The 19,817-nt window shown below is 42.7% G+C and overlaps 1 protein-coding gene across 3 annotated transcripts; it reads left to right on the plus strand.

The window, feature by feature from the left end:
- Positions 1-169: 169 nt before the first annotated feature.
- On the plus strand, positions 170-14,669 carry TXNL1 (thioredoxin like 1). 3 transcript variants are annotated; one of them, XM_065747100.1, is made up of 9 exons: positions 170-355; positions 2,232-2,328; positions 3,351-3,524; positions 5,338-5,460; positions 5,851-5,920; positions 6,466-6,638; positions 7,944-8,048; positions 12,667-12,707; positions 14,425-14,669. In XM_065747100.1, the coding sequence occupies exons 1-9, from the start codon at positions 258-260 to the stop codon at positions 14,426-14,428; spliced, it is 885 nt and encodes a 294-aa protein (XP_065603172.1). In that variant the 5' UTR covers positions 170-257; the 3' UTR covers positions 14,429-14,669. The 3 variants fall into 3 exon arrangements, with proteins under 3 accessions (XP_065603172.1, XP_065603174.1, XP_065603173.1); XM_065747102.1 differs by lacking the exon at positions 12,667-12,707 and adding an exon at positions 11,664-11,710 and having other exon boundaries at positions 171-355; XM_065747101.1 differs by lacking the exon at positions 12,667-12,707 and having other exon boundaries at positions 172-355.
- The last annotated feature ends 5,148 nt before the right edge of the window (positions 14,670-19,817 follow it).

Consider the following 19,817-nt stretch of genomic DNA (forward strand, 5'->3'; position numbering starts at 1 on the left):
ACGTGCCCCTTACAATGATGGCCGCCGCCCGTCCTTAGTGCCCCTTTTAAAAATGGCCGCTCTCGTTTCCCGCCCACTCTCGAGCTCAGAGGTGCGGCGCCGCGCGGCCGGAAGCGCTGTGAGGATTGTCAGAGTGCGCATACGCTGAGCGTGGCTGGCCGCGCGGTGTATGCTGGTTGTCCCTTCCCGCTCTGACGCAGCAGATAGAGGCCGGCGCCGCCGCTGTGGCACCTTCTGCCTCCCCCCGCCCGGCGAGGATGGTGGGCGTGAAGCTGATCGGTAACGATACCGAGTTCCAGCCCGAGCTGAGCGCGGCTGGCTCCCGCTTGGCCGTGGTGAAGTTCACTATGCGGGGGTGAGTGAGGCGCGGGGCCCGGCCGTCTGAGCGCCGGGTCGGTGCGGGGCCGGGGAGGAAGGAGGGGCTGTCCTTTCCTCAGGCTGACGGTGGGAAGGGTGAGGCTGAATGTCTGTCGGCAGGCCCTCTGTTGGAGGTGGAACTGAGGTCCGAGTGCTGCTGCAGGAGCCTCCTACAGCTCTTCATGGTTTGCTTCTTGGCTGCTTTTTTGCACGGCAAGTTGTAAGGATGGTCCTTTGTTTACGTAGCTGCATCTCCGTCGACAAGGCGGTGTGTTCTCAGCCAAGGTTATGTTGGTGCTATTACAGTGGATAGTAGTGCTTTTGATATTCCTGCTAAGGGTTGATATGTCACGTCTTATGCAGAGATTTTACTGTAGCTGTTTTCCACAGGTGGCAGTGGGTTACAGTTTAACCTGCCTGCTGCTGAACACCACACAGCCCTTTTCTTGCTCACTTCTTGAGCCTGGGTGATTTTTACTGTAATACTGTTGATGAGGCAAAGAGGTGATGTTATCTTGATCTTAAGAACTAAAACTAATAGTGTATGTTACCTCCAGCACAGCTAATTCTGTCAGCTACTGCTCACCTCTCTCCATGGTGGCCCATTTGCCTGGGTAACGTGCCAACTCATCTTTTCAGGGATATCTTTCCTTCATGGCTGAAGAGGGTCACTGCCATAGGACAAGGCCTGAATCCCTTTTCTGACTGCTTTGTCAGTGCATCCTTCCATAGAAGGATCTCTCTGCAGACATTCAAGACCCTCCTAGATACCTATTTGTGCAACCTGGTCTAGGGAGCTGCTTTGGCAGGGGTTTTGGATGATCTCTAGAAGTCCCTTCCAACTCCTACAATTCGGTGATTCTCTGAAAGAGATTGCAGTTATGTGGCTTCACTGTCTCAGCACCAGAACCCCCAGGTGACAATGCGTTCACCTGTACAACAGCTAAAATCTTCTTCTATGGTTAAAAGTTTGCCCGTCATTAAGGCTTAAACAGTTTCTGACTCTTCTGAGTTCTTCCTCTCCCTCCTCTAATTCTTTGAGCTGTTGTACTAGTGATGGCTCAGTTTCATCTTCTTCCATCTGATTAGAAGTTTATTTCCTTACTAAATGACCTCGAGCAACTGATAATGGCACTGGTTGATTTTTTTGGTTCAATCACAGGGCCCATCATTGGGGTTGGGTCAGATCAACAGGCATCTTCTTCTTTTTGTGGTTGATGATTAGTGTTAAATAGTGTCTGATAGGCTTGTGCCGGACCCCAGCATAGTGCAACAAGCTGTAACTCTGTGGCATTGCTAGAATTAGTGCTCACCTTTTTAAAACATTCTGCCAACTTTTCAAGATTCCACAAGGCATTGCTCAGGGAGAAGCTCCTGACCCACTGGAGGTGACAGTCATGACCAGTATGTGCCCATATCCTCCCATACACCCCACAGCCATTCTGCCTCAGGGTGTATCTCTGAGTGGTGTGTTTGAATAGTTTCCTAACCATAACCAAAATCAGAAACTCATGCAGAATAAATAGAAAAAAAGATAATGCCAGTTTTAATACTCCAGGTATAGTCAAAATTTTCTACAACTATTTTAGTATGCCTGAAGCACACTCCATGCTAGAGCTAGTTCTGGTTCTTTCAGGATTTATTCTCTGATCTGTCTGACTCTTACCATAATACATAAATCAACCACAGTAATGATGACGTGGTATTATGTAGTGATTAACATCATACAGTTCAAATTATTGGCTGTTCTCACCTGGCATGCACCAAAGATATAGTAAGAAAATGAGCATACTCGTTCAGTTTGGGGCAGGTGTTTTTTTTTTTTGTTTTTTTTTTTTTTAAGAAAAAGCTTGAATTTAATTTTGTTTTCACAGATGTGGCCCTTGTTTAAGGATAGCTCCAGCTTTCAATGCTCTGAGTAACAAGTACCCTCAGGCAACATTTTTGGAAGTGGATGTGCATCAGTGTCAGGTTAGTATTCCAAAAGGTATCTTCTCTTTTAAGAGGAAGATTAGATAATGTATTGACTGAGAAACTGGAAGGAAAGCTGTTCAGATGTATAATAAATATCCATTCATGTGTTTGCTGAATAACAAGAATCTGTAATGAGAATTTCTCCAAAGTTATGGTATTCACAGAGACATAACCAAACATTTAAGAAAATATTCCTGCAGTTAGCACTTCAATATCCTTCATTAGAAGGGTGTGCAGGCAGTTTAACAGTTCCTGCTGTGTGTACTACTTCAGTAGCACGTTTACAAAATTAGTGTGAATTAAGATGATCAAGTTTTTCCAAACTCTGCTACAACTATTGACTAAAATGGAAAGTAAACTGATGATTAATGGGACTAGATTTTCTGAGGCACCATGTGACTGTTTTTAACAGGCAAAAGTTGCAGATGACCTGTTGATTGACTTAAGTGTTGTAAACACAAATCAACAGTGTGTGTTGAAAGGAAGCTTCTTGAATTACTGCAAATGGTAATGAGGAGGGGTGAGCGTAGAAGTAGCAACACTGTTTAAAAAGATGCTAAAGTATGGGAAGTTTTGGGGAAAAAAATACACAAGGATGTTGCTGATAGAGATATAAATGAAATTGAAGCCATTTCCTGCAGTGGATGAATCCCTTTGGAAATGGAAGCAGTAACACAGATGTAAAGAATGCTTGTAACATGGTAAATTAACTGATCTTCCACCTTCAAGAGCACGTGAATAATAGGATTTTGACGATGACCTGAGAAACCTACGGGTAACAAAATCCATTGAAAGGATGCCTAAATGTATGAAAGGTTAGGAGCATCTGAAGGATTTAAATTTGAGTTGTTGTCTGACTTGAAATTGCTTATAACATAAGAAAAGCTGTTTGTGATGTTGGGGCTGCTGTAGCTCAGTTAATATTAATGTGTACGTTCTCATCTATGTGAAATAATGTTTTTGCCTGATATTAGTAGTAGACTATTAGAAAACACTAGTAACCAGTCTATGCATTCTAGGGAACAGCTGCTACCAACAACATATCAGCAACGCCGACATTTTTGTTCTTTCGAAACAAAGTGCGAATTGACCAATATCAAGGAGCAGATGCTGTGGGGTTAGAAGGAAAAATTAAGCAGCACCTGGAAAATGATCCTGGAAATAATGAAGATATAGATATTCCCAGGGGATATGTAAGCATATTTTATCTCAAGTGTTGTGTTGTTTTTTTTAACATTTACATGACGTGAGCCTGTTAAAAGTTTGTTCCTTTCCAAACATTCTGGTCAAGCAGTGATACTGTAGGGAAAACTACAAGTTCCCTTGGCTTTAGGGGACAACATTTGAAAGTTAACCATACTTAACTAAATATGTACGTTACAGAATTGTAAAATATGTTAAGAGAAATCTCTGCACATAACCATAAGTGACTAAAATAATGAATTTCATGTTTTGTGATGAAGATTTAGCCACAAACATGTATTCTGTTTCTTTTCCCTTCTTGAGCTTCACAATCTGTCTTCCCAAAACATTTCTGAAGTGCAAGGTCTTCCATGGTAAAGGACACTGTTAGATATAGCTGTTGAGAAGTTGCTTTGCTTGTTCTTTAGGTAGTCCTCTTTGTAATTCATGTGGTGGTAGGCTGACTTGTAATTTGAGTTCGTTTTCTTTCTTGTTAGGCAGTTCTTTAATGCTCTTTCTCATTTATAAAAAAAAAAAAAGAATCCTTTGAAGGAAATAACCTTCATAATACTCTAGCAGTTTGCCATGGAAATGGAGGGTCATGTGTTCTCAGACAGAAGTTTTTAAACTTTGCATCTAAATCACATAACTAAAATTTAATTTAAACTATTCTCTAATAATGTAAAATGTTTTCTTGAACAGACTTCTTATCATTATGTGATCTAGACACTCTAGAAAAATCAAAACTTGATAGGGATGCTTGAATTTTTGTCTGAAATCTCAACAGAACAAAGCAATCCACTGAAGTATTTGCTGCTCTCAGGAAATTAATTCCCATGTCCTTCTTGTTCTTACCTCAAGGCAATTCTGTGCTTCAGCTTACAAGCCTATCTGATAGCTGTACTGACAAACGTGTAAGTGAGAACTCTAGACAAAACACTTTCCTAGAGCTTAGGTGGTGTTCTCCAAGCAATCCTTGGTGTAATATTACTCCTCAAATGAGATTGTCTATCGCTTTACCAGCAGTATAAACCCATTCAGGTGGAATATAATTTACTACATAACTAAGTCATGTCACAGTGTAGCAATGTGTGCATCACTTCACGTTAGAAAAATCTTAACATCTTCAACTTGCCTTTGGATGTCTTTAGAAGTCCAAATAGCGTGCAGTCCAACACCTGTTTTTTGGTTTTTGGTTTTTTTTTTTTTTTGGAGATTTAACTGTTTTAAATTCATAGCTGACTGTATCTATCAGGCAAATGTGAGCAGGTTGCAAATCCAGATAGATGTTCCTCATTTAGATGAACTGCAGGGGCACGGGTCACTTGAATTTGTAGCAGTTCCACTACTTGTTAAATATTCCACTGTAGGCATTGCACTTTATTTTATAAGTGGCATGGCATGGGAGGGGACAGGGGAAAGGTAGGAAGTAGTTTCACATGGAATAATGTAGTTCTTGGCATTATGGGAATTAGGACACAGGAAGTGAGCTGTATTCTCCAAGCAGCCTGTGTTTGAATTTAGTTAATATTGTGAAGCTATAAAGTGAATTGTAGTATGTAGTAATTTTGAAGCTAGTATATAGGACTTTCCTATGAGTACTATATTATTCTTCAGGACCAAATATGTAACTGTGAGAAGTGTTTTAAGTTGCCATCCAACAAGTTCCTGTAGGTATTTTTTATGTAAATCCCTGAGGTTTTCTGTGTATTGTTTTTTTTTTTTTTTAATGAGTTCAGAGAAGAATTTCATTTATCCCTTCTACTGTCAGGTGAGCTTATGGCAGATATGTGCAGTCAGCAATTATCTTGTTTTTCCTTTCAGATGGACTTAATGCCATTTATCAACAAAGCTGGCTGTGAATGTCTTAACGAAAGTGATGAGCATGGATTTGATAATTGTTTACGTAAAGATCCTACATATTTGGAATCAGATTGTGATGAGCAGGTACGCTCGATATTAAGATATTTTCATTGACTGGACAGCAAGTATTTTTTTAATGAGTTTGCTTTATTGTGCTGTGGTAGTGTAAAAAAAAAAAGGGAGCAGTAGGTGGATGAAGTAATAGGTATGAAAAATAGTATACACAGTATACTAGTTAAATTGTATACAAAGTTCATTGTAGCATTTCCAATTTTCTATGCCTTTGTGAAGAAAAAATTAAAGCAGAGTAGCATTTACTGATACTTTAAAATGACAGACTAGTGCATGTATGGAACATAGAGTGCAAATACTACATTTCATTTCAAAGTTTAGTCTTCTACTTAATGTGCTATGCTTGTTCTGAGAATGAAGAAAACAGTATTTAAATACAACTTTTCCCTCTCTCTTCCTCAGCTGCTTATTACTGTTGCTTTTAGTCAGCCAGTCAAGCTTTATTCTATGAAGCTTCAGGGGCCAGATAATGGTGAGTGAGGTATTTCTATCTCTGTCCTTAAAACCTGAGCTTTCTCCGTGTTTAGTTTAAATTCTGAAAGATGACACTATTGTTCCTGCTTCCTTTTACTGAAATTGCTGTGGGATTCGCAGAAGGTAAATTTGGTGTAAATTAATACACCAACAAATTATTTCACATTACCATTCTTCTGTTCTTGTACGGATATTTACCATGACTGGACATGCTGTGAGGAGGACTTCTATTCAAGAATTCAGAGTGGCAGGTTTGCATTACAAAATTAAGTACAGTGTATGTAAATGTCACACATGACACAGAAAAACAATTATTTTTAGACATTTGTTGGATTTGTTGCATGAAATTCTGTCACTGAAGCCTAGGCAGGTAGTCCATCTTCAGATATTATTCAGTGTCTGGAGCAGTGGTGTGGGGATGGCGGATCTGTATTTCTAGCATCTTAAGTCCATGCCTTTCTCAAATGGTACCTAAATGCTGAGAGAAGCAAAGCCTTTTGGGCACATACTCGAGCATCTGAATCATGCTTTTGTATTTCACAGGACAAGGTCCAAAGTACATAAAAATCTTTATCAACCTGCCTCGGTCTATGGATTTTGAAGAAGCACAAAGAAGTGAGCCAACTCAAGCCCTGGAACTAACACCAGATGATATTAAAGAAGATGGCATTGTCCAGCTTCGCTACGTTAAGTTTCAGAATGTTAACAGTGTAACGGTAAGTAAATTTTTTGTGGTGTGTGCAGGCTGAGAAGTTCATAGCATTCTAAAACACTGCGATGTTTGTTCACTTCAGAGGTTTTTAGTTGCTCACAACTGATGGCACGCTGTTTGTTCATACTTAATGGATTTCTGAAATTTTGGGTGAAGCAGAGTAATGTCCATGCCATATATCTCACCTATTAAGTGAGATATGGTTCATTTCACCTCTGCAGAAGCTAGCATACTGCTTAATGCAACTTCCATTTTTATTATCATACCTTCTTGGAAGGCATCTTGTTTTCATTTGGGGAGTTCAGGAGGCAAGAGATGGGGTGTGGGTAGGGTGCAGATAGGCCTCCTCCCCCAGCAGTGGGTGTCATCCGACAGAAGATTCTTGTTAATATGTGAGTAGAGTGTATTTTAGAGTAGTTGCTTATTTTCATTTAACAGAAGTTTTACTGCTGATTATCTTAAATATAATGTGGTTATTTATTTAGGTCTTCCAAATCTTTATTGCCGTAGACTTGCTTTTGCAGTCGAACTTATGCTGTCCCAAGTGGAGTGGTGATCAGTCACACGGACTTATATCCCACAAAGCTATGCTGCTAAAATACCAGTTAACTTTTTATTATTTAATGAAATCCCACGTTAGCTTTTGGCAGGATAATGTGCAAATACCAGGCAGGTGATAGGGCAGTCAAATAGAAGTTCTGCTTGTTTGCACTCTGCTTATGAGCCCCGCAGTAACATTTCCAAAGTTGCTTAGCTAAACCTGAATTATGTGTTTAAGAACTGAAAAAAAATAAAAGCCTCATCTTGTCCACTTCATGGCTTTTCAGTGCAGATAATGAAGTAAAAAACTTTTGCAAAGTCACGTAAGTAGAGCAATCACTAAAATAACTTCTATAGATCTAGTGTTTATGCTGTGAAAACGTAATTGTGCAAACTGTAGTAATAAGGTACACTTAGCAATAAGGCCTTAAGACTATTCATATTTAACTTAATTTCAAGTAAGATTCAAATGAAAGTGAAGTGTGACTTTATATCCTGTTTGATTGCTGGATATGGTTGCAGATTGGAAATGGAAGTTGGGAAATTCCATGCTGTGTAAGTTTTTAAGTAAACCACTGGGAAAGTAATAGTATTCTATATAACTATTGTTTAAAATGAGAGGGCAATTGCTTCTCTAAAGAGTAATGAGGCCTTTATAATTGGAAAATGTATTTGGTTAACTCAAAAATCATGAGAGCCTAACTTTGTATGCATGAATTTGGGGATGGATTGCTTACTTTAGTGCTTGTGTTTTGGGATTTTTTTTTAGTTGTTTGTCCAGTCTAATCATGGTGATGAGGAGACAACAAGAATTACATACTTCACATTTATTGGAACTCCAGTCCAAGCAACAAATATGAGTGACTTCAAGCGAGTGAGTCTTTGTTTCTTAAAAGCACTTGCAAATGTTTTAAATCTACCCAAAAAATGAGTTAACTAAGCAAATAAACTCAGCTGTTGCAATTTTGCAACTTAAGGTAGATTTGGCATCCAAAACAAAACATGCAGCTTTATCTTAACAGCTCTTTGATCTTTGGTTTTTGTTCATCAACTGTTTCTTTCCCTTTTTTAAGAAGGGAAGAACATATACATCAACTACTGAAAACACGAGGAACTGTCAAGTTATATGTACTATGCACAGTGTTGTTTCTTAACAGCTATGAAATCTGTGCCTTGATTTCAAAACTTGTATGCTGCCGGTGCTCAGAAAGCAGGGAAGCAAGTCACCAAATGAAATAGATAGGCTCCTTGTTATTGTCTTGGTAGCTGTTTTGATGAAGAATTTTATGGATTTTACTCATAGGGAACACTACATAAACTTGAGATCCAAAAAATTCTTTATCACAAGGTAAAAATTACATTAAACATGCTTTTTTAACAATAAACAAAGAATCAAACAACTGGCTGTGATATGACTATAGGGTGACAAATGCTGGAGGATAAAGCATTCTCATTTTTTTTGGTTTTTTTTTTTGAGAATGTGAAATGGGTTTGAAAGTATTGAAACTTCTTAAGCTACTTATGGCTTTCCTTCAAAATGTAATATCTTATTAAAAATAGACTGCTTTAAAACTTACCCTTTACAAAGACAATCAGAGCTGTAACACTGCTGCTTCCAATCTGGGTGGTCCGTGCAACCATTGACATTGAAAGACCGCAGAATTTATTGCACAAGCCACCTATAACTTCAGAAAGCTAAAAATGCTAACAGTAGCCATGTTGTGTACTCAGAATTTGTAGTGTTAAAACTTGATCTAAAGTCTACTTTTAAAACATAATGTGATGTTAATAAATAGAAGTTTGACAAGATTTTACTGGACTTAAAGAAATACGAAGTCACTGAAGTAGATGCTTTAATATGTTAAATTTAATGGATGCCAATTTTAGAAGTGTCTAATTGAGCACCTCTGTTCTATTCAAAACTAGAAATTGGTTAATTCATTTTGAATCTGCTTACAGCAAAGTTTTTTATGTACAGCTTTTTATGGAATTACCTAGGATAGTAAGAGTACTCAGCAGTGAGTTCTGCCATTGCTATTTAACATCACATGATTACTCTGCAGTACTTCTGTTATTTTGAGGAAGAAAGTGGGCAGTCTTACGCCAGTAGTTTCAGTATGTGAAACTCATTCCATTTCTCTGTATGCTTTGCAAATATTCTGCTTTCTGAAGGCTTATTTTCTAACAGGTGCACTCCTTCAAATCTGGCATTTTTTTCCAGTTGATAATTTTGATCAAGGTGCCTTTGGCAATGCAGTTCATAGTTTTTATGGGATATCATGAGTGACTAGTGGTTAGCTACGTTACATTTTCCACAATACTTTAAATTGCAGGAGCAAAGTAGTGGATTGGACATAGTGTCCAGATGCTACCTTAGTCTGAAGTTGTAATAACCTTATTCTAGTCAGTGTTAGTTAAGACCTTTTCTAATTTCTATGCATAGTTTGGATTTGAGCACTTAAGGGTTGTCCTGGAACAAACAGACCCTTCTGCACTGTGAGCCATGTGGAGAAGATAAGCCACAGCAGATGAAGCTCCACTCAGGGAGGTTATATTTCACTGTCAAACCATTTCTCTCATCTTGAGAACAATGGAACAGGCTCTGCAGGGATATTGTGGAATCCATGGGACAGGCCATCTCAGATGGTCTCATCCTGGCATGCTTTTTCCACAAATGGCTGCAGCTGATGATCTCTTGAGGCCCTTTCCAGCCTGGACTGTCATTCTGCATACACACCCAACTCCATGAAGGTGTTAAAGAATAGAATGAGTTTCATCTGTTTGCTGTAAATAAAAGGATTTTTATGTTGGTCAGTTTTATATGTAGTGCAGTTGCCTGAAGGCTGCTATATAGCCTGTTGAATAACACACTAGTGCTCTTAGGAATCTGAACTTCTGTTATCTTACTTCCAGTGGTCCAGTTAGGTTTGTAGATCAATAGGAAAACCTCATTTTTCTTTTCATCTCCTAAAGGACCCACCTCACTTCTTACTGCTTTCAGGTGCCTCACTGCCTTAGCTCAGACCAGTCGTGCAATGTGTATTTCTCTTCTGTTTATGGCAGAAGTAGTATTGGAACATAAATAACAAGAGGGGGGAATGCTTTTTTCCCCTGATTTTTTTTAAGCGTTCTTAAAAGTCATTTATGTCTAAATGGAAGCATTAGAATTAAAAAGTAGACATGAGCATGAGTCCAGCCATGCTTTTACCTGCAACTCACTGCTGCTCAGTTAATTCCTTACTTGTTCACTATTTCACTTTTAAAAAAAGAAACCCACCACTGAGCAAAAGCCATTGATTTCAGTAACTCCTGCTGAGGATCAGGCCAACGTATTTTGATACTCAGATGGAGTAGGGTGTGAATGCAGAGTGTGTTTAGCAGCTTGCTGTTCAGCAGTTGGTTATTAAGCTGTGTTGGAGCAACCACTGTGTCCTTCAGTCAAGGAAAGTTTGAATTTGCTCACGTTGCTCTGGAACAACAACAGGGCTGTAAGTGACCTCTTCCTGATCAGTAAGGCTGCTGAATGTAAATAAAGGCATAGTTTGCAGTACACTGGCTACCCCATGCAAACCTGAAACTCACCTCCTCTGATAAGTAGTTCTAAGTACTAAAGAGATGTAGTTAAGTAGGTCCTTCACTGGGGGTCTTGGCCTGAAGTTAGTTTTTACACTCATGTTGCTGGTATTGGTGGATATGTAAGCTGCTTCCAAACTTGTAATACATTGTGTGCATCATATTCCTTGCACAATTTGATTTTTTTTTTTATCCTCTGAGGAGGAAGGAAGTCTTTGCAGTTGCAGGAAAGAGGGTCACAAGAGGCAGAAGTTGTATAAACTGACTGCAGAGCCATGAAGTAAATGCTGGAAGTGGAGGTGGGCACAGCTGAGGTTCTTTGCCCTACTAAATGAAGGGTCCCAGAAGCAGAAGACTGCGATTAACATTTTCTTCCCATGTGTATTTAACATTCTGAAGTAATTTTTGAGAAGCCTACTGTGAATGTATGGCTTTTTTAATTATACTGAATTCTGCTGCTTGTCTATGTGAGGTTTGATTTAAGACGGAATTAAAGAATCCCAGTCCTCTACCAGACCACACTCAAGATGATAGGCGTTTATATTTGAGATTTCTTTCTAGTGCCCATAGATACTTCTCAGTCTAGCTACTGAGAGGCAAGCAACTAGTGCTGAGTGAAGGTGTGAGTTCATGAAGTTCTGTGGGTTTTTGTCTCCTCACTGATGGTTTAGTCATAAGTCCTGAGAGCCGGGTGGTACAGTGGTACCTTTCTTCCTTTGTGGAAGATATTGCAACTTGGTGCTGATAGAGTTCTTGTTTATGTCTGGTATACTTAAATTCGCTGCTCTGTTTAGAGGCTGGAGAAATGGGCAGGTGGGGATTTTTGGGTCCCCACCTGAATCAAGGCCTTTCAGAACAACTTGCTGCTCTTCACTTTGCTGTTTTTCTTGTAACACTTTCTTTGTTTGTTTTTCAGCGTAACTTCCCATTTCTAAAGAACTAAAAATGCAGAAGACATTAAAAAGTAATAATAAGATTGGTGTGGTGTGGCACTACTCCCCTTCCTTGCTTTCTCTGCTCATCTAGCAACTCTTTCACCCTTTCCACAATCTCAGCACTGATGCAAGACTCTTGTCTGCACCTTCTGCAATCAGAAACAGCCTTCTCTACCTTCTGATGCATCAACTCATCTGTTTCCTTTTTTTCCCCCATCCAGATCTCTAATCTTAAACGCTTCTCTTTCTTACAGTTTTACAAACTCTGTGCTCTTTATCCCAAAGTTGACATTTTTAAAAGCGCACGATCTTGCACTTCTACAGTTTTTTTTCTATAACTAACTTTTCAGCTTGAATTGAATTCTGTAAAGCAGTTTGAAATGCAGTTTGTGAAATGCTCTACAGAAAATTTGTTGGTTTTTTTCCTTAGTCAACATTGTCTGTCTTTGGTGTGACTCTGCAGTAAGCAGTTTTGCTGATGATTTTTCTTTATTGTTCCCCACTCGGCTCCAGGGAAACTCCTTAGGGCGGGCAGAGTGAGGAGCTGAGTGGTATTTTTACAGAGGTGGCCTGATCAAACTGCAGTAGCATCTGAGTATTGAAAACACACACCCTTCTGCTCCAGAAGGTTCAGTAATAATGCTCGCAGCCCAGCTGTTACACTGGGCTGTTGAGTTGGTTGTTTTTTTCCCCACTGGTTGTTGGACAGTGGTTGGGAAAATTATTTCAGAAAAGCCTGCTTCAAAACATTCCTCTTGTTGTATGGGAAGCAGGGGCTGTGACCAGTACGTTGGAGTATGTTAGGTGGCAGTTGTTTCTATAAGCAGGTGGAAAATGAATGCATTCCTAAGAAAAATAGTAACGATGATTGTTTGGTGTGCGTTTATATGTACACTTTCTTCTTGGGAAGTTACAGTGGGATGGTCAGAAAATCTTTTACCTGTGATGACAAAATACCCATATCAACGTGATTAATTTTCACAGATAATACACATGGGCGAGTTGTCAATTCCCACTTCAGACTGGTATTGCAATATTTGTCATTGGAGTTACACACTTGCTAACAGCTAATCTTTAATCTTTCAACTGTTGGTTTCTTTTTTCCTTTTTTTCTTCTTGGGTGTTTTTTTTTGTTTGTTTTGTTGTTGTTTTTTTTTTTGTGTCTGAACACAGTTTGCTTTGAAAACACGAAGAATAAATACTGCTTCTTGTCAGGTTTAACTATCTTATTTTTTTTAACTTGATTAATTGGATCTTAATGCAAATGATTGGATTTCTGTTTGCTTTTTTTTCTTGCGTTGTCAAGTGGAGTATTGGTGACCCTAAGCATTATAACGAGGTCACAGTGTGGTGAAAGGCTCCTGGTTAAGGGCTCCCTGCAGATGAAAATGGTCTTTTAAAGTGCTTTTCATCAGTAGCTATCAATTACCTTTGTGATGGTGGTAACTTATCCAACTGCTTTTGGTGAGCTACGCTAAAGACAAAATGAAATGCTCCCTCTAAGAATTGGAAGAAAAGGAGAAGAATTGGGAAAAAAATACTTCCAGTGATCAGACCCCTCTAGTTCAGCACTGGGGGAGTTTCATTTTTTGTCTGTCTTCTGAGACCCCTACAGTTCCCTATGGCACTGTCACCTGTGCAAGTTTTGTTTGGTACATTGTCCTTCAATAGCAGAGGTAATTAATGCTCCACATACTGGCTATAGGAGTCCATCAGAGTATAAGAGAGATTTTACTCTTTAGTTTTCAACTTTATTTCAGATAGTAATTGGAAATCTTACATTCCATCAGTGTAGATTCTGTAACCTCTACTCATGCTAGTTCAGACAAAACCTTGTCATAGCTCCAAGTGCTGCTTTGGTTAGATGGAAATGAGTTGGTAAGTGGTGTCCTGACAAAGGTCTCCTGTACTTTCAAGTCCAAAATGTTAAAACTTTCTTTTTATTTGTGACTGACTTAAAAATGGTATATAAGTTTAGAGTCTGGAAGAGCACTGGAATTGGTATGAACCTTTTCAGAAAAGTGACTAAAATTGCATCACTTCCTGCTGGCTGGGACCTGAGTCCAGTTTCTGTAACAGATGGGACCCAACACCCTTCTTTAATGAGCCATGCTACCTGTAAGATTGTATGGCACGGTGTAAGAGTGTGGCGTCTCCCTTAAAAGAGAAGTGCTGAGATGGCTCTGATGCCTGATGGAGTTTGCAGAACTGGAGATTAGGAGTACTCTTTGTAAGGAATAATATTTTCACCAAGAAAAACTGAAAATCAGATGACTTCCAGATCTCTCTTCAGGTCTGAGCTGTGTAATAAGGTAGATGTTCTCAGACACTTGTGTGTTAGGGTCACCAAGGGAAGGGAACGAGCGTGGTTGTAGGAGCACCCAGTGGTTCTTTTCCCGCTGTGTTACTCACAGAGCATAGTGAGGTTGAACCCTGGGTGTGTAATGTTTCTCAATGTGGTCCGTTGTGTTGCAGTTCCTGTCTTCTAACTCTTTCCACGTGAGACTGATGTTTTGCTGCTTTTATTAATACCCAGATAAGAGTTCCTTGTGTCTTGCAGCCCTCTTAGCGCCTTAGAGGGATTCACAGCTTCATTCACATGCAACAACGCATGCTCAACTGCACTACTGTAGCTGAAAATAGTTGTGGTGGTTGGTTTTTTGATGCTAATTAGAAGAAATGAAAGTTCAGTGACACTCGTTAGGTTCAGCACTCATTGTTGCTGTCTTTCTCTTGTATCAGGTAGTTGGCAAAAAAGGAGAGAGCCACTAGGACGCGCAGGACACTGGAAGGCCTCACTGCAGCCAGCTGAGATCTCCACTTCTCTCTGCAGCTCCTGGATAATAGCTCGGCCGTAGCCAGCGTCTGTCGGTCTGTTCCATTTAATGCCATTACCAATAAATCATTTTTGAGATGGAGTTTCGTTGGTGTTTCTGTTGTAATCCTCATTCCGTGTATTTGTAAATAAAATCCATTACTTTTGCCAAGTTTAAACTTGTAATTGTGGTAACTGCATCTCCTCGCTGTCCCCCTGGAAGCACCCACCTGGGCTGCGGTGTGGCACAGACAGAGGTGTCACGGGGCTTCCTCAGAGCGTGGTGCCGCAGACAGCTCTTCACAGCCACGGGAAGCCCGACCTGGAGCGGCTTTGCCACCGGGAAATGCGACGCCCTCGTGGTTCTCGGCTTTGTGTGGCATCTGTGGGATCTGTGCTGTCGGTGTGCGACTCCATCGCTGCGTGCTGCGTACCTGCCAGAGCAGCGCTGTAAATAGCTCAATAAACGTTCAGAGGGAACTGGCTAATGCTACAGGGAATGGAAAATTCGGTGTGCAACTGTGCAAAAGGAGTGCTGGTCCTGAACCTGGAGCTCGGGTTGGTCCCATCCCTGATCAGAGCTCACGGCTGCGTGTGCACCTCGCGTCCTTCGTGCTTTCTTTCTGCTTGGTGTGATGTGGGTTTACTTTACAGTCTGTGGAAATGAGATAATGAGTTTCTATTTTGAACGGAGGGCTGACAAGACAGTGGGATAAAATCTATAACTTTCCGTTCCTGCTTTCATGAGCTGTTGGGCGCGGCGGGACCAGCAGCGCCCTCTGAATGGTGTGTTTAAGAAGTCCCCTTCAGACTCGCTAAAACAATAACGGCCGCTGAGCAGACAGATCAGACGAGCCCCACCTGCAGCTCGTGCCCCACCACGTTAGGTGCACTCCTTCCTTCCCGCGGTGCTGAGAACTGCTCCCTGCACACAGCCGCCATGGCAGCACGGTGAGCTGGGGGCACAGCCAACAGCTGTGAGACCCCCAGGGGCCGGCGAGGGTACCGCTGCCATCAAGAGAACACTGCACCACTGGGGAGGGCCACGGGCAGTGCTTTATCCTCATAATGCTGTTTGGTAAGCCAGAGGAGCGCCCTTCTGATCTCCTAAAGAGCATTTTCTGCTTAGGCTGTGGCTCTGTTAATCTGTTCAAGCCAATTCTGCAAAACTCTAAATCATCTGTATCTGTGAAGATCACACTTTATTTGGGTTTTCTTTGTGTCTGATATCGGTGTGTGATGAAAAGTAAGGGGCTTTGCAGTGCCAGTCCACACGCTGGCATGTTACAGTGACCTTCTGAGGAGCATTTCTCAATATTTGAGTAACAGCAGCACAGCTAAGACCAGCAGCAAAGTAAATAACAGTTCCAAAGGATGGCAATAGCTGTTCTCCAGAAGTGCAGCATGGGTACAGACAGCAGAAACAGGGGAGCCTTTGCAGCCTCAGCCTGCTCACGAGGCTTTGACTCGTACTTACTCAAGTTTCTTGTTAATGATGCAGTGAAGGTTAGCTCGTGTTTTTGCATCAGACAAGAAGTATGCGTGGTGTTTCTAGGAAAATGATGACCCCAAGTCCCCGCAGGCCCATCCCAGTCCAGGACAGGACTTTGTCACACTGAGCCACGCTGCACAGCTCCCTGGAGATGCAGTGTTCTGACGAGCTGATTCACAGTGCTGTGTGAAATACAAGTCGGTGTAAAAACAGAGGCGTTGTTTGCAGCTGCACTGGTTTTGCAGAGACACAACAAATGCTGCAATGTAAGCACATGAGCTGGAACCCATTTCTGTTCAGCCAGGTGCTTCTTGGGGATAACAGTATCTCGGTGAGAAGCGTTCCATCCCCACGTCTGTAGGAAATGGAATGGTGGAGATGAGTGGGAAAAATGGGGAGCACGACAGGGAGCGGCTGCCTTCTGTGCTCAGTGAGCACCTCACGTGCGTCCCACTCCTCTGTAATCCTCTGCACGTGGAAGAGATTTAAATACCTGTTTGGGATTTGGTACCTTCAGCAGGGTCTGCAGGATACACTGGGCACAAAGTAGAAGCTTCGCTGGCTCTAATTTTGCTATGCTATGCGTTGGCACCTGAGCAAAACGTTGGCAACGTGGCTGCTGCTTTCCCTTGGTGACATCTGGGCTTATCACACAGCCATTGAGGTGTAAGGCTTCCTGCCACACTTAGCTGCATTATCTCTGTTTGCAGTGGCCCCTTTCTTCCAAGGAAAGCACTACACATGAGGAGCTTGTCCCTGTGCCCCGTCAAAGCAGTGACACACCCATTGCTAAGAATACGGCAGAGGCAGCCACAGCGGGGTGAGAGCACGGCAATTCCTGTTGTCTGCAGACCACACTGCCAGCAGAATGCCAGCACCGAGCAAGGAGGGTGCACGCCCCTTAACGAACAAGAATCTCGCCAGATAACACCACGTATGCCAAAGGTTTGTACAACTTTGAGAGGTAGTCATGGTTCGGTAGAGATTCTCCTTCCAAAACTAGGCAGGGGAATAATTCTGTCAACAAAAAGCTCAAATTTGTGTACAGCAGTTGACATCTCCTTCTGTCCATACCTGGTGGCTGTACAGGTGTGTGTGGGAGCAGGTGGGAGCTCCAGACCCAGCTACGTGCCCTGGAAGAGCTGCCTCCTCCCCATCCCTGCAGCTGGAGGACACATGTGCTTTGAAGAGATGCAAACTGAAAAGTTTTGTCCACTGCTTTGCACTCGGAGGAGCCCATCCTGTTGGGATGGTGGTGGCATACAAACAATATATCCACCACTGGGGCTGGGGTGGTAGGGCAGAGCGTGAAGTGCAGCCCAGGGCCCAGCAGATGCTTCAAGCTCTATTTTATCTCCTTTTTTTCCTCTTTCTTTCTTTCTTTCTTTCTTTTTCTTTCTTTCTTTCTTTCTTTCTTTCTTTTTCTTTCTTTCTTTCTTTCTTTCTTTCTTTCTTTCTTTCTTTCTTTCTTTCTTTCTTTCTTTCTTTCTTTCTTTCTTTCTTTCTTTCTTTCTTTCTTTCTTTCTTTCTTTCTTTCTTTCTTTCTTTCTTTCTCTCTTTCTCTTTCTTCTTTCTTTCTTTCTTTCTTTCTTTCTTTCTTTCTTTCTTTCATTCTTTTTTCTTTCTTTCTTTCTTTCTTTCTTCTTTCTTTCTTTCTTTCTTTCTTTCTTTCTTTCTTTCTTTCTTTCTTTCTTTCTTTCTTTCTTTCTTTCTTTCTCTTTCTTTCTTTCTTTCTTTCTTTCTTTCTTTCTTTCTTTCTTTCTTTCTTTCTTTCTTTCTTTCTTTCTTTCTTTCTTTCTTTCTTTCTTTCTTTCTCTTTCTTTCTTTCTTTCTTTTTCTCATTTCCCCTTTTTTCCATTTTATTTTTCTTTTCCCTTTTTCCTTTCTTCTATTTTTTCCCATTTTCTTTTTTTTTCTATATTCTTCTTTTTTTCTTACTTTTCCCCTTTTCCTTTTTCCATTTTCCTCTTTTCCATTTTCTTTTCCCTTTTTCCATTTTCCTTTTTTCCAGCCTGTCATGAATTTCATGACACATGGGGAAATCAATCCTTAGTAGAAGAGGCCTATCATATTTCCCCTCTCCGTCACCCCAAAGCAGAGTGGCTCAGTCAGTTTTGTGGCTTCCATTGCCCACAGACATGCAGGGAAGCAGAAAAGGTGTTCTTTTTTCCTACAGACACGTGTGCAAGTTGTTTGGGGATTAATTCTGAGCAGGCACATCCCGCAGCACTGCCATCACCCGTCACACCAAGCTGCATCTTCAGCTGGGAACCGCCATCCATAATGTACACCCAATCTATTTTTACTCTGAGAATTTTAAATAATGAACAGCCTTCATTACATAACAAGGCCGCTATAAATCATCCGAGCTGCACCTGGAGACTTTGGACGTGGCTGTTACAGATGAGTTACATCCCCACAGGGCCGTCTGCTGCTCCAAATACAGCACTGAAATGATGCACTCCACCTCCATGAGTACAGATGGGTGATCCCATTCCAGGTGTGACATCACTGTCGGTGTGGGGCTGAGTGCTCAGGATCTGCTGTGCTGATAGAGATCCCTCATTCAGGATCACACAGAGGAGTCCATGGGGGAGAAGTGCTGAGGTTGTGCATCTGACTGATGGAACGGTGTGATGGCCAAGTTGGGGTGTGAGACACAAGGATGGCCATGGTGGGGTGTGTGACACAGGGACAGCCGTGTTCAGGTGTGTGGCCCAGGGACGGCCATGTTTCACCGTCTTGCTGAGGCGTTATTAATGCACTGTGTATGTCCGTACAAACACAGCGGGAACTGCTGCCCTACAAAAGAATAAATGGTACAAGAGTGGTGTTCACATAACATTAACAGTGTACCTCGCCAAGAGATAACAGATGGATGATAAGGGTGGGAGCAGCGGCAGGCGGGGCCGGGCTGGATGGGGCCTAGGGACAATTAAGGAAGGAGTAGAAATCCAATAAGGAAGTAATTTGGAGCCGAAGCATACCTCGCTTCTGCTCGGTCGTAAGGCAGTTCCAAGTGCCCAGAACGTTTTGATTCTTCCAAGAACACTCTCGGAAGTGGTGTAAAAACAAAAAAGGTGTGCGACAATCACGGCTTGAGAGACGCGTGAGCAGCGCTTGCCGATCCCACGGTGGGTCACAAAAGCCAAACAAAGCGAACGCGGAGCGCACGGGCACACACGGCCCATCCACGGCACGGCAGCGGCGGGGCGGACGAGGGAGGGGAAGCGCTCACCCCACGGCGACATCGCGCTCCGCCCGCTCAGCCCTCAGTAACGATCCCTCTCTTTGTTTAACCCCGTGGACCCTTCCCCGCCGCCGGCAGCGCCGCAGAGCCACGCACCGCCCCCCCCCACCCCCCACGGGGCCGTGACCGAGAGCTCCGCGCGTGGCACCAGGACCCCGTCCGCCCGTCCCTCCCCGCTCCCCGCTGCCGCAGGGGGGCGCTGCGTCTCCTCCACCCGTGTCCGCGGCGGCGCGTGGGAGGGGCGGGGGCGGCGGCGCGCGCTTTGTGCGGCGCTCGCGCCTCCTCCGCCGCCGGAGGCAGGGCGGCCGGGGCCGGGCTGACGCGGGGCTTTTCCGCCCCCGACGATCGCCTTCCCCATTGGGGCTGCGCGGCCCTTTCCCCGCCCCCGTGGGCCGCCGCCGGGGCTCCCCGGCGCGGGGCGGACGGCGTTCGCGCGGCTGCAGTGAGCCCCAGCCCAGCCCAGCCCAGTCCCGGCCTCGCGGCAGCGCGGGCGGTCCCGGCGCCGCCCCCGGACCCTTTCCCGGCGCTCGGACGCGGCAGTAGCAGCAGCTGCAGCAGCAGCAGGAGGAGGAGGAGGA

Source organism: Cyrtonyx montezumae, unplaced genomic scaffold (assembly GCF_038088225.1).
Source record: "Cyrtonyx montezumae isolate F1298 unplaced genomic scaffold, pur_monq_1.0 scaffold_41, whole genome shotgun sequence".
In the NCBI taxonomy this organism is placed as follows: domain Eukaryota; kingdom Metazoa; phylum Chordata; class Aves; order Galliformes; family Odontophoridae; genus Cyrtonyx; species Cyrtonyx montezumae.